Source organism: Chlamydotis macqueenii, chromosome 5 (assembly GCF_036417535.1).
Source record: "Chlamydotis macqueenii isolate bChlMac1 chromosome 5, bChlMac1.mat, whole genome shotgun sequence".
Classification (NCBI taxonomy): Eukaryota; Metazoa; Chordata; class Aves; order Otidiformes; family Otididae; genus Chlamydotis; species Chlamydotis macqueenii.
The window spans coordinates 29,758,400-29,772,649 of NC_141560.1; the positions used below are offsets into that span (position 1 = coordinate 29,758,400).

The window sequence follows — 14,250 nt, forward strand, 5'->3', positions numbered from 1 at the left end:
TAACGCCTTTTCTGTGCACTGCAGCACAGGAATCTTTACAACATTGTTCCTGATGTCTTCAAGTTAAAAAAACCAACCAAACAAAAAAAACACCACCAACAACAAAAAAAAGAAGTCCTTTTACTGGATACATTTTAATCAAAATATGTTGTTTTCCTCAACACAGGGGAACTGGAATAAAATTCTAAAATCTGTGATGCAGGAGGCTATGTCATCTGTGGATCCTGTCACCAAGGAGGAAGGTTGAGATGCCATCTAACTGCCAGCAACTCTTTATTTGCGTTTATTGTGAAACAAACAGGAACAATTTCAGTATTTTTGCATGTGTTTGTAGGCTTACGTGTACACATGTATACCATGAACAGCATAAACAACATGAAGGACATAGAGATGCCACCTAAATTTCTCTTCCTGTAACAAAGGTGCATTGTTCCATAAAAACTCTTTGACTTACGTTGGGAAAAAGACAAACCATTAAGTGAGAAAAACTGGGGATATGGTTTATAAGGATGTCTGTATGTAAAAGTACTGCGATTACAAAACACATTTTAAATTGTAGTCCGAGGAATGTGTTTTACTACCAGTGTTAGTGTGCGTGCATTCCCTTTGCTTAGAGCTGGAGAGCTCTGGCTCTCCATGGAAGGAATGTGAAACAGGCAGGAAAGGGAGATCCACATATCAGGGTCATTGCTGTCAAATGGCCTCCTCACACATTGCAGATGTTGTTCAAGCATGAGCTAGGGAGTGTGTGGAATGAAAAGCAGCCTATGGAACTTTAGGTGAAGATAAATGCTGCAGAAATCTTGCAGTACGCTTCTACACCACAAGATAATTTCACCAGCAGTGAACAGGATCTATACACGAATCTATCTATGTATGAGCTGATCTTAGAGGTAATATCGGTACATCAACATCAGTTTTACACTATACCAATATTTTTCTTTAGGCAGTTAGCACCAGAACTTCTTGCAAGTTCTAGGCACAATTTGGACATAAGCATATGACTTACTTACACCAAGACATGAAGAAATCCTGCATAATATATAACAAAGATTTCTTTTCCTTGAGAAATCAATTTTTATTGACAACAAAGTCCAATATATTCTGAGAAGAAAAGTAAAAAAGGGCAAAGCTTCTAACCATGCCAAAAAATGGGTAGTTGATAACGATGAGTCTTCCGTCACAGTCATAAAAATGATGACTTTATCTCATGAGATCAAATAATATAGATCTAGGATTACTAGCTAAATTAAAATGTTCAGCATCTCTCAGAAAGGAACCACAGAAATTTGAGTTGTGACCGTATAATATTCCAGATATTGTATGATGAATATGTGGTTTATTGATTTGACAAGTACTACTATTTTCCCCCAGGAAAAAAGTGAATTTGTGGCAAATGGCCTAATAGAATGGTACAAGTAATTGATGGAGTTCTGCACAGTCTGTTGGGTGAGGTGACAGATCTGAAAAGTGTCTGACTTATTAGTTTTCCTGTCATCATAGTGTAAGTTATGACTACAGTCAAAGTAAGTTTAAAAAAGTACAAAATAGACCAGAAAATGCTAGAGAGAAAAAAATAATTATTCCAAACTCAATTTCCATGGCAAGACCATTTTAAAAATCATGTTTGAAATAACTCATAAGTGAACATAATTGTCACTGTAAATATTTAACTAAAATAAGGAGTTATTATTCCAAAGTACTTTACATATAATTCAAATAATTATTTCAAATATATTAAAGTGATCTTTAGCTATATAGTTATACACTTTAGGTAATTATAGGTTAACCTATTAGATTTGTACATGATACAATATATGCAAGTTCAGAAAACTTTATGAATTCAAAAGGCTCCCTTAATAATTACTACTTCTTATTTACACTTTTCTTTAAGCTAAGAGTTGTTTCTGCTCATAGCCTGCCCAAGGCTACGCAGTAGAAATTTAAATTGAGAGATAAATAATTTGTCTCTTGCAGTAATAGGAAGTTGTTAATAATTTGGAAAACATGAGGGGTTTTTTTAAATACCTGTTCCTTCAGTCTTGTATGAGTATAGCAGCTGGTCAGTAGCATTCCTCTAAGCTACTAGCTAAGCTTGTCAAACTGATTCACATTTTTTAAGGAAGAAGAGTGTTGAAGCTTTTTGTAAAAACATTCATATACTTGGAAAAATAATGACTAAAGGTGGTATGGGAGAGCATTCCTTGCCTTTTAACTTTCCTGACATCACTTCCCAATAGTGTTTTTAGGAGATGAATGCCATGTTTGCAGAGATGGGTTATAAAGCTGTCTGGTTTGTTTTGGCCACTGAATATAGTTTTAGCACAAGATAAAAGCATTTAAAATGTACAGTCTAAGTCACTGAAACAGCCAACTGTAAAAGTGTCCTTATAAATATATATAAAGCTTATTCAATATAATTATGTAAATTAATGACATTTTAAGAAACCGACAACAAACTGTTACTGATAAAGAAATAAAAGATCTACTATAAAAGTGTGCCTGATCATTGCCACAACTGCAGTTGGCAGTGTACTGGTTTAAACTACTAAATATTTATTTCTCCTTGTTTGGCCCAAAAGACCTGCAGAATCTTTAATGAAAAGGCTTTTTACCTCTGAGCCAGGTAATACAAATCTTCACCAACTATGGAATTGCATCTCTCTCGGGAATATTTGCAAACAAAAACATATTCTGCTCTTTGATAAAGCATTCTGTTCTTGGAACGCAGGTAAAACAGATCACCAGTTCTGCTTTTTTTTTTCCCCAATAAACTATGTTTATTATGCCAATTCTAATTACCATGCAATCTAATGGTTTTAAGGCTTATATTTTCCACATCACTGGACATCACAAACATGAAAGCATTTTATACTGTCATTATACATCAATGTTTGCACTTGGTTATACATATATACAGAAATTATTCACACATCTTAACCTTGCTATTTCCTCCTTTCAAACCAACATAATTTTACTGTGAAAGCAGCTTTTTAATAAATGGTATAAGAAATACAGCAAGGCACACATTTTTTAAAAACTTTTTTTTCTCATTACCACCTCAAGAAGCATAAAAAACCAAAATGTTGTACTTAATTCAGTAGAATGTCAACAGTTCCTAATATACAACACCATGTAGTTGTTTCTTGAAGTGTTGCATAGATTAAATTTTAAAATTAAATAAATAAAATGCCATTTATTTTAGTTGCTTAATTTTTAGATGCATTCAATCAGGAGAGCTAATGACTTCTTTTTGCTGCAATCCAACAAAATTGTAACTTTAAAACTAAAATAGTTTCAATAAACTTGTGCATTATACACATAAATATTAAATTTGATACATAAAATAGACAAGTACTGGCAGGTACAGTTCTGAAAAGATGAATCAGACTGATCGTGAATTCAGTGGAACTTCAAAACTTTAAAGAACAGAAGGAGTGATAAGTAGTACGGGAGCATCCAATTTAGGAAGGGGAGGTCAGTAGAGGTAGCTTGGGAGAGGAATCCCTATGAAAGCAAATGGCCTTGCTACAATACAAAATGATCACTGAAATTGGACTAGCATATGCAGCCTGATCACAAAGCCAACATGGACAAATCACATTTGGAAAGAAAATTTATCTTGGGAGTCTGTAATGAAAGGCAGTGATACAATGGAATTGGAGGTCATCCCAGGGTTTACAGGATGAACCTGCACCTGAATTGCAGCCAAGTTTCTAAAAGGAAACAAAAAAAAAGTAATAGTAGGTTACAGAAAATGAAGTTTTATTTGCAAAACATAGCTCTTCCAGAACAACCATAGATAGTCATTAAATTGTCACATGCCTGAGCCTTTAATGCAGAAGTACAATAACTTTTAATAGCCTGAGGTACAAGTTAGTGTAAAAAATTATATTGATGTAGAAAACTCACTGATTTTTGTAAAGACACTGTTTCTAAAGAAACAAGGGAAGTCATTACATCTGACCTTTTCCCTGAATCCTGTCCTCATCCTTACCTGTGAACTTACCTTCAGCACACTCAAAAGTGCACCAATCAATGAAAACACAGGAATTTTCAAAAGCCAAGCAACACTACCCATCACTTATTTTAATATTTATGTAAACAAAGAGAATGAAATTTCAATGGAGAGGAAGAAAGGATTGTCACAGAAGTGGTCCATGAATAGAATTGTCAGTGTCATAATTGTATTTTGAAATTGTAAATAGCTATTTAGACACTGCTAGTACCAGCAATGAGTTAATTTTTCACACTATTGAATTATCCAGCTCAGAGTTTAGGGTTAAACTATTCATCAAAGAGCACAGGCTTATGATAAGGATTATGAAGAAATAACTGTCAGAATACAGCTCAAAGATTAGTGCAAAGTACATCTCATCGGCATTTCCTAGGAGGTACTCCAGACATGCATTATGTGCCTTCCAAATTAAGCAGGAATATGTGGATCTATTCAGTTACCTTCTCCTTTGATCTTATTTGCTGTGACACTCCCCTCTTCCATTTATAGAAGAAATATACTTACATGAAAATAGTGAAAACCTCAAGAGTTCGTTTAGAAACTAATGAAGAACAGATCTGAATAAAGGGGAATATTGTATCAAAAGGTTTCTACAGCTCTGGCATGGGTTTCACATATCTACAGTAAGAAAAGCCTCACTGATGGATCGTGTCAAGTTTTTAAAAAAAATTGTCATTCACAGATGATACAAGATTATCTGTTTATTCTATTTATTTTTTTTTAAGTCAACTACTATAAGGACCTAAAAAGTCAGACTGTTTTAAACTTTATAAAGAAAGATTACTGCATCTACCTCCCTATAAAAACCTCTAGGAATAAAACAGTAAGCAAAGATTTAGATTATTCTTGTAGTTCCAGTCTGTAAAAGTAAATTATTACATATTAACTATTGTGTAAACTTGTACATTATTTTTCTCCTGTAATGAATAATTAAGTAACGGTCCCTTGCAACTATGTATCATCTTTTATCTGTGGATCTCAAAACACTTTTCAGTTAATAAATCATGCTTCAGAGCTCTCATTGATCATTATTCTCTTTATTTTGCTGCTAAAGAAACTGAGGCAAGGAAGGAATAAGTCATACAAAAAAATCTGTTGCTGAGCAGGAAATAACAGTCAGGCCTTCTGAGTACCAGTCCTGCCCTTCTCCTGGCTCTGGTAAGTAGCAGGATATTCTGGCTAACATTGCAGCACTGTCAGATAAACCCAATTTAGTTTTCTTAAGCCCAAGTAAAATAGTTTTTCCCTAAGTTAGGTTAAAACTTAAGTTTAAATTACAAATTCTGCACAAAAGGAAGGAAATAGCTTTTGGATTTACTTGTAAGACCTAACAGATTACATACAGAATTCTAATGTAACCTCTAGAAAAGACTTTGGACACATCATATAAACGTCCTTAATGTATCAATCTCTGTGCATATTGAATATGTGACTAAAAATTCCCATCCCATTGGTGACTCATGGGTCACAGTGACACCAGAAGACTGCATGATCTCATACACAGAAAGATAGTTCTTTCAAGCTGTCCCTTACTTGAGAAATAACATCAGCATAGTTTTATGAGCACCTCTGTTGAAGAACTCCGTGTTGGCTCACACGAGAGACTAGTCAGTGCTGGCAAAGACATTTTTAAGCCTGCTTAAAGAGTTCTTATTTTTTCCCCGTAATGGTCTTTTTTTTTTTTTTTTCTTTTGCAGCACACTGCTAAAAAAGAGGATTGCAACATTTAGCAAAAATATTTTCTTCACTGTTACGTTTATTCACCTATACAGCCAAGGCAAATACTAAAACAGTATAAAATCAAACTGCATTTGAAATTATGCCTTTTACAGCTTTGAATTCTCAGTATGCTTTTAAGGTACACATATACTATAGATTATTTTTCTCTAAGTATTGCAGCTACACATGGAATTACACATTTAAATGAGCTTACAGCACAGGTGCTACAGGAAAAATAATGGTGTTTGCCATTTATCTTTCAAATTAAATAATGTGTTTTTAAATAGTAACTTTTTTCATAATACACTTATGGGAACAACATTTATCTGTCACATTTTAAAAGATGTATTAGTAATAAATGTAAATTACCTTTGGAAAATCAGTAATTAGCCTCATCAAAAAATAAACAATCTGCCACCAAAAAGATAATCTTTAGCATAGTTAAGTATAATAACTGTTATTTGAATAAGTTAACAAATTAGGATAGATTGCTTCTGTAATTCATTCCCCATAGCATGAGAGATGAAGTTAAAGCACCAAGCTTGTGAATGGGGGAAGGGAGCTCAGACTTTAGGGAAACCAAATCTAGCAGCTTATATTTTCATTTTTTGATGTGCCAGAGATAAGCTACATGTATCCTAGGGCTTTATTACTGGGAATAATACAGTACACAATTTCCATGGAAGCTATGCTATATGTATCAGTTAAGAACCAGTGTATCTTCCTAAATGTAAGAAGTGGGAGGTAGCGTGAAGGGCTTTGTTAGCTTAAAAATATTTGTCAACTCTTGGGCAAAAATTAAAACTATAACATAGCCCTATTAAGTTGTTGCATACAGACTCTGCATTACATTTTATTTCACTATGGGGCATTTATTAATATCTCCATCCTCTATGTCCAATCTTAGTCCTTACACCAGTTGCATACTGTCATATCCCAGGTAGCTACCATGTAAGTAACTGAAGTTCTGAAGAGTAAGGGAAAGTTTATACAGTATTTTGAGATCCTCAGAGGAAAAGTACTAATGAATTGAAAAGACATTATATTATCTTTTTCAGTGAAAGAATGAGAGCAAGAATAAAATCACACTTACTATAGTAAGTATTTTTCCTCAAATTAATATTATAAAAATAAGTGAAAAAAATAAGAAAACTAGTAAAAGAATAATTTAGGAAAAGCTTATGTTTACATAATTGCTGCTTATCAACCTGAGACTTTTGTCATCATCTCAATTTCCAGATAGAGGCTTCCATATACACATAACCCTTCTAATGTAATTCTAGAATATATAGTATCATCTATGAGTTTTGTATTTCTCAGTTGATTTCCATTGCTTCTCCAGTTGTTTGGATGTGTCCAAGTATTAACCTAATTGGTAATCAACAGGTCATGATATCCTATTCCAAAGCTATTCAAGAAATATCCTCTTTGCTATGATGGTTCCAAGATAATGTATTATTCAAATAGATATGTGTCGAAAGAGATAGTGCAAGCTGTAGCCTATTGCTGTCATAACCTAAAGACTTTGCCAGACATATTTATACATATGTGAATGTGTGAATGCTGGGTAAACCATCAATATGTGCAAAAGAAAAGCCCAAAGCATAGTAATATAATATAGCAAAATCAGGGAATGCAGAAGTTAGATATTGAATAGCAGCAAAGCAATCTGTTTAGTGTAAATAGGCCCAGCTCCTCTGCTGCAGCTACATAGTTTGCAATAGGAGAGTACTAGTGGTTTCACAGGCAGTGATGAGACTTTTCTCCTAGCAATGTCATGGAATCATAGAATAACTTAGGTTGGAAGAAACTTGAACATCACCTGGTCCAACCTCCTGCTCAAAGGAAGGCTATTTTCAAAGGCAGATCAGATTATTTAGGGCCACGCCCATTTGAATTTTGAAAATCTCCAAGGATGGAGATTCCAGAATTTCCTAGGGAAACCTGATCCCATGCTTAGCCTTGTGTTTTATTGGAAATTCCCTTGCTACAGCTTCTGGCAAGCAGCGGCATTTTGAATTGGAGTGGTATTTGGAGTTGCCATGCTGACTCTGGTCTGCCAGAGCAGTGTTTCCAAAGACTAGTGACATTCTATACAGCTATGCTGGCTTTTGGGTCGCCAAACAACTATGAGACTCAAAGCAGCAGTGCTACATGCTATGATCTCATCCAGAAGTTGCTTTGTAGATCTTCTCTCGTTGTTAATTGTGCAGTTATTGTTAGACATTTATGTGAGGTCAGAAACTCCAGATCTGAACCACTTTCAGACTTTGGAAGAGATCTTAGCCACTTTTTCATCTTAGGTTCCAACATCTTACTTATGTTTCAAAATGCTTACCACAAAATAGAAACAAAGCTTCCAGTACTGCTGTGTAGCTATCAGTTTCCATCTGTTTTGGTATTCAGGTCTTTATTCTACATTACTCTTACATTATACTCTTTAATGATGTTGCAAAGATCTGTTATTTTGGTAACCTCAACTTTTGGCCTAACACTGTATTGTAATAATTGTGTTCTTAGTAATGTCTTAATAAACTTAAATCACAGTAAACTGACATCAAGAGATGACTTATTTTCTCTCTACTTATTCTCCAGTCTGCTTAGCCATTCTTCATGGCTTGTTTAGAAATATTGTAGAACTCCTAGTCACTAGTCACCCCAAATTCATGTAAAACTGGAAGTTCAGCTTCATCAAGTGCTTTTGAATACCTCGTAAGGCCAGCTGACTGTGGAGAAGGGGATCAATGAGTAGAGCTGGTTTCTGGTTCCACAGCTCAGTTGAGGAGGGAAGAGGAGTCTGATATAGAAATATTATATTTGAAGAATTCCCAAGGTCTGCAAGATAGCAGATTTGTCCCAGAAGACAGCAGTTCCAGGCAGTGCAAAGCCAAAGGGCAAGAAGCAGTTAGTATTCACTGCCTTTGTTGACCAGTGGCATGTAAATTTGGATTATAGTGTAATCAAATGATACAGCACTATCATAAAACAGAAGCCTTGGATGGTGATTAATTTCTTTTCATTGTACAAAAATGTAAAAAAAAAAAAGTTTAAAAAACGAATGTGCAACTTGTAGGGTACATACCTGTTTTAGGATAATGTATGTGCCTGGAGAGGGTTACATTCTATCTGTGCATATTTATATGTCTTTCCTTATGAAGAGTCAGGAGGTTTTCTTCACAAGTAAGAGTTTTACTGTTATGATGCAAAACATCCTTTTTCTGTGAATGGTCAGGCTTTAACTGAAACTCTATAGCTGAAGCCTCTTCAGAAGCAGCAACACATCCTTTGGGCTCTTCAGGTCCAGATGATTTTCCTGTATTGCTCTTTTTAGTACTAAGTTCTGGAGAATTCTTTTCCAAACTTTCAGTTTGCCCATCTGAAATAAGCAAATCATCAGCAGCATTTTTCAAATGGTTTGATGCACTTTGTTTGTTATGACTGGGGACATTCATATCATTCTCATCACCACCTAAGAAAGATAAATCCCTGCCTTCAGATAAAATTTTAACTTCTTCTAATGAGTCTCGAGTTACTTCACCTAGTGACTCTGGAGATGTTTCAGAAATAGTGTTACAAATGGGTTTCTGCTGCTCAACTCGTGCTTCAGGAGTACCATTAGAAATGGATTGCTGCTGCTCAACCCATTCTTCCTCAGGACAGGCTTCGAAAAAGCATTCAATGTTTTCTCTCTCATCTGTGAAGTCCAGTGGCACAGGAGTGCTGCTCTTTTCCTCTATGTATTTGATTACCTCTCCACAGTCACTATCATGAGAAGAAAGGGAAAGGTAAGAATAGAAATCTCCTTTTCTTAGCTGAATGGGTCTGTGAGAGTGTTCTAACACTTTTTCCTTGATCTGTGCTAATGAAGCTGGAGCAGATGACTCACACTCAGGTTGTGACTTACTTTTCAAAGCTGTTGATGCCATGTCTATTATCTCTCTCACAAAAATGTGTACTGAGCCATCTTCCACATTTCTTTTATCAAAAGCAGCAGATGCACAGTTAGAGCACGAATCAAGACCACTGGCTGAAGAGTCACATTCTGCTTCACTGGGTTTCAAGGCTGTACAGCAATCGCTAGATTTTTCAGTAATGCTTGCTCTATGTTGTTGACCATTAGGTAAGGATGTTTGTAAAGCTGTATCTTCTATGTCTATGCAATTCATTTCTGAGGAAGATTCAAGGCAAGGCTTTTTAGCAGGAGAGGCAGCAACAGAGTGATGATCAGGCTCAAGATGACTTTGACATTCTTTTGGAGGGTTTCTGGATCCTTTTGATGACAGAACAGTCTTCTTGCCATCTGTACGTGAATCATCTGAACTGTCTGTAAATGCTTCACAGACACAACATTCATTTTCAGCTTCTCCGACATCAAGAGATGCATGAGTTTTGGGAGTTGCTGATGTTCTAACAAGACTTTCCTTTTCACTGCCAAGAGTATTTTCAACGTTGCCGTTTTCCATATCATCCACAAGCTGATCCTTCACAACCTGAGACATATCTTTCATTAGATGACTCTTTGTCCCTTTTTCACGATCACGTGGTACATTCTTACTATTGCCATTGTTTTCTGATATTTTCTGTACTGAACCATTCAATAGTTTTTCAATGCTTAATGTATCTGTGGCTTTTGATGTCTCATTATTAACTTCTCTACTGCACTGAATTTCATCACTGAGGTTACTTTTTCTCTTCTCCTTTGTCAAAGAAAATTTTGGTCTAATCCAAGTTTGGAGTTCATTTTTTATATAATCAAGTCCTGAAATTAAATTGCATTCTTCATAAATATCCTCATCAGTTGCTATACTGGAGTCATCATCTTCATCTTTGATACCTAGCTCTTCCTCAGTTAAGGTAAGGGTGGAACTTGAAAGCAAATCACTGTCATCTTCATCATCAGTACAAGCAGAAGTGCAGGAGACATTAACAATCATGCTGACATTGACATCACTCTCATCAGCTACAGATCTATTAAGATGTTTTCTAAATGATGCATTTGAATCTGGTATTTTATTTCTGTGTAGTACAATGTCTTCAGAGCAGAGAGAAAGATCCTCACTGCTGCTGAGTTCAGTGAGAGAAGCTGCTGAGTCTTCATTGACTGAGGATGCAATATCTAGAGACAGCTGTCCAGTAAAAGACATTTTTTGAGAGCCACTTTGGAGTGTTATATCAGAGATGCTGCGCTTTATCTTTTGATCTAAAGGACTCTGGATATTCTCTAAGCGATTCAAAAGATCTAATGTCCTTTTGCTGAGCTCTCCAACAGAATCACTGCTTGCACTTATGTCTCCTGAGCCATGATGGCTAAAAAGATCTTCATTGCTTTTGTAGGAAGTCAGCCAGCTCTCCAAAGAAGTGCTTCGCTGAAGACCATCTCCACCTTTAAAAATACCTGAGCTGAATAAATCTCCTACTATAGACAGAGATTCTAATGAAGAACTATGAGATAAATTTGAAACTTGTCTTGCATTCTCTGTAACAGTTAATTTTTTTACAGTTTCTGCAGATTTACAGGAATTGGGATCTGATTCTCCAGGGATACTTGCCCGAGTATGGTCATGAATAAACCCATCTGGTTGTGACTCTCCAGGCTTATGTTCAGATTTACCAGGTATTTTATCAAAAGAAAAGCCATGAAACAAACTGCCCTCTGTATGTGTTTTTTCAATTTGCGATTGTTTCATTATCACTGGTAATTTGAATTTGGAGCCTTGAAGATATGAGTAATCATAAAATGTAAACACATCATGTTTTTCTTGCAATTCTTCTAGACAAACAGGGTTACACATGGTAATGCTGTCCAAATCCTCATCATTTTCACTTCCACAACATGCAGAAGGTGCCAACTGGAAATCATCTGAGAAACTAGCATGGTCCTCTTCATCTTGTTTTATTTTTTGTTTTATTACATTGACTATGTCATCCACTTGAGTTTCTGCATGCCCAATTTCAGGATTACTCTGAGTGCTTTCAATATCATTTAGCAAAAAAATTTCTGAATTATTTGTAGTTTCTGTGTCACATTCGCTTACTATCCCACTCTCACTCTCAGAATGCCTGCTTATGTTTCCACTCTGATACATATAGTTATATGGTTTTCCCAATGTGGTCCCCCCTATTAGGTCTGGCAGGGATTTGGTAGATGAAAATGAGGAATCTTTACTAAGACTTTTGTTTAAGATGTTAGATTGTGTTACATTGGAGAGTTTGGATGTTTTTTTCAAAAAAGGCATGTATTTTTTTTCTGATAATTCAATATTATGAAGACTATAGACCTGATAGATGTGAGGATTTGGAGGGGAAGTAATGCTGGGACAATAAAGAGGACTTCCACGATCACTGATACTTTCATCTTCATTCACATTGTTATCACCACATTCTCCTGAAGCAGGTTTCTGGCTTCGATCATCCTTATTCAGTTCCTGATCAAGATCACTTAAGTCTTCATGAATACTGATCAACTTATTACTTATGTCAGTTTCATCCCATTCTAGTGCATCTTCACTTGGACCATTTAGATCCATCAAACTGGTATCAATAACGTTCAGAGGCTCCTGCAAAAAAAAAAAAAGTAAAAGATTAAAAATATTTACAGCTGCATTTTAAATGTACTTACACTGAAATCATATAAGTAAATTAATGGATATAAAGTGCATTTTTGGAACAATGATCACCAATAGGCTTTTAATTTTGTTACCTTTTGTGTGCCATTAAAATGATCAATTAAAATGAAACCTATTACATTCTGCATGATTTCTTGGTTTTCTTAACGTTTTTTTTTCTTATATGCTGTCAAAATATAATACATAAATTTGACTTTTCTTTAATAGAAATTAATTGTTAATTGTGGTTAGTCATTTTATATGTAACAAGTTTTAACCATTCTGCAGAATAATATAGGAGTGTGTTAATGTGCTAGCAAAAAGCATGCAATTAGCGCTTTATTTGTTGGATATATGAGAATCTATCTTAGCCTGCTTAAAGTTTAAAAGAGTGAGGATATAAAGGATTTATTAAGGGATTTTTGAAATGTTTATAACAAACTTTTGTGTTGTCAGCCTTGAAACAACAGATCTAATGCACTGGAAACCACAAGACTTGATGAATTTTTATTAGCATTTCTATTTATAGTTTATTTGATAATAAAGGCGGTACTAATGACCAGTAAGTAAGACTAATGAATGTTAATATCTTCAGCTGTAAGAACAATCAGTCTAATCCAATACTACATGAATTTCAAACATTGTCTGTTCTGACACCTTTCTCTGTGAAAGGGCTGATAAATAATTGAGCTAAACTTTGTTTGCTTTTTTAAAGACTTTTGTAACTTTCCAGTAATATTTGCTAGTATGACTCAGAACACATAATATCAAGAACTGTTCCTTCTAGAAACATGTGGGAGAGGAATAACACTTTGACAACTTTTCTCACTCAAATGTGATGTGTCAAGTGGCCAACAGTACCGACTCACCTTAAACCCCTCAAAACAAGACAGAAGTGGCCCCTGATTCTGGGACTGGTTCTCTGAGCACAAATTACTTTTATTTTCTTTTTCTGTTTATTGAGAGGCCTCCATTTTAGGGAAGACTTTACTTATACAATAAGTCTTGTAATACAACTGTTAACTAATCTAGAATTGTTTCATTTAAATAATCTTAACACCTGAATAACGGTCACTGTATCCAGAAAAACAAGCACTTTTTAAAAAAAAACCTTTCAACTATGACCTCTCTCTCTCAAGCTTTCTTGGAGCAGGTTTTGTTTTTGAAATACAGCATTGATCACATGCCAAACAGCAATCTAAATCACAACAAACTTACAAAGTTACTAAAATACAAGCAGATAAAATGAGACTGTAGTCCACTGAAGTGCAATTGTACACAACTTAGTTCTTAGACTTAGATTCATCATGACTCAGCCAAAGTTAATTATGCAGGGGAAGGCACATATCTCTGACTTCGATTCTCAGCTGGAGGCTGTCTTTGAAGTAGAGACTAAAGCTAATCAGCCCTTTTGTGAGAAATCATGGGATGGTCTCCAACAGCTCAATACTTACGGCACTGATTTTGGGTGTGGGACACTGTCAAACTGGGCATAAGAGACACAAACCAGGTTCTCATTCTCTCAGGAGAAGCCCTACCTACATGCTGTTCTGAAAAGAAGCCTACTTCTCCTATTTAATTTTGCATAAAACAATTCAATATTAATTGGGTCACAGATAGATGAGAAGAATTTTATCCTGTAGTGCTGCAGTTCAGCACATTTGACTACCAAGAGGCACAGATAGGTCCAAATCCCCGCTCCAGTGTCTACTTAATAATGGATACAGGTGGTGGTGCTGTGCAAGACAAAAGGCTATCCCATCCCAGTAAGTCCAGTAGACCAATGGCTAAAACACTCAACTGACATAAGGAAGAATTATTTTCTCCACATTGGGCAGAGTAGCTATCCACCATTCAGCAGGGTGATATGATTACTAATATATTTGATAAACAAAGACATTCTTCATG

At 35.3% G+C, this 14,250-nt stretch overlaps 1 protein-coding gene across 1 annotated transcript in view; it reads right to left on the reverse strand.

The window, feature by feature from the left end:
- Positions 1-1,197: 1,197 nt before the first annotated feature.
- AKAP6 (A-kinase anchoring protein 6) overlaps positions 1,198-14,250 on the reverse strand; it is a 295,501-nt gene continuing 282,448 nt past the window's right edge. The window contains exons 13-14 of the mRNA XM_086749479.1: positions 8,820-12,294; positions 1,198-3,716 (exon numbers count right to left, since the gene is read on the reverse strand). Coding sequence (XP_086605605.1) covers positions 8,860-12,294 — 3,435 coding nt within the window. The 3' untranslated portion in view covers positions 1,198-3,716; positions 8,820-8,859. The remainder of the gene's footprint in view (positions 3,717-8,819; positions 12,295-14,250) is intronic.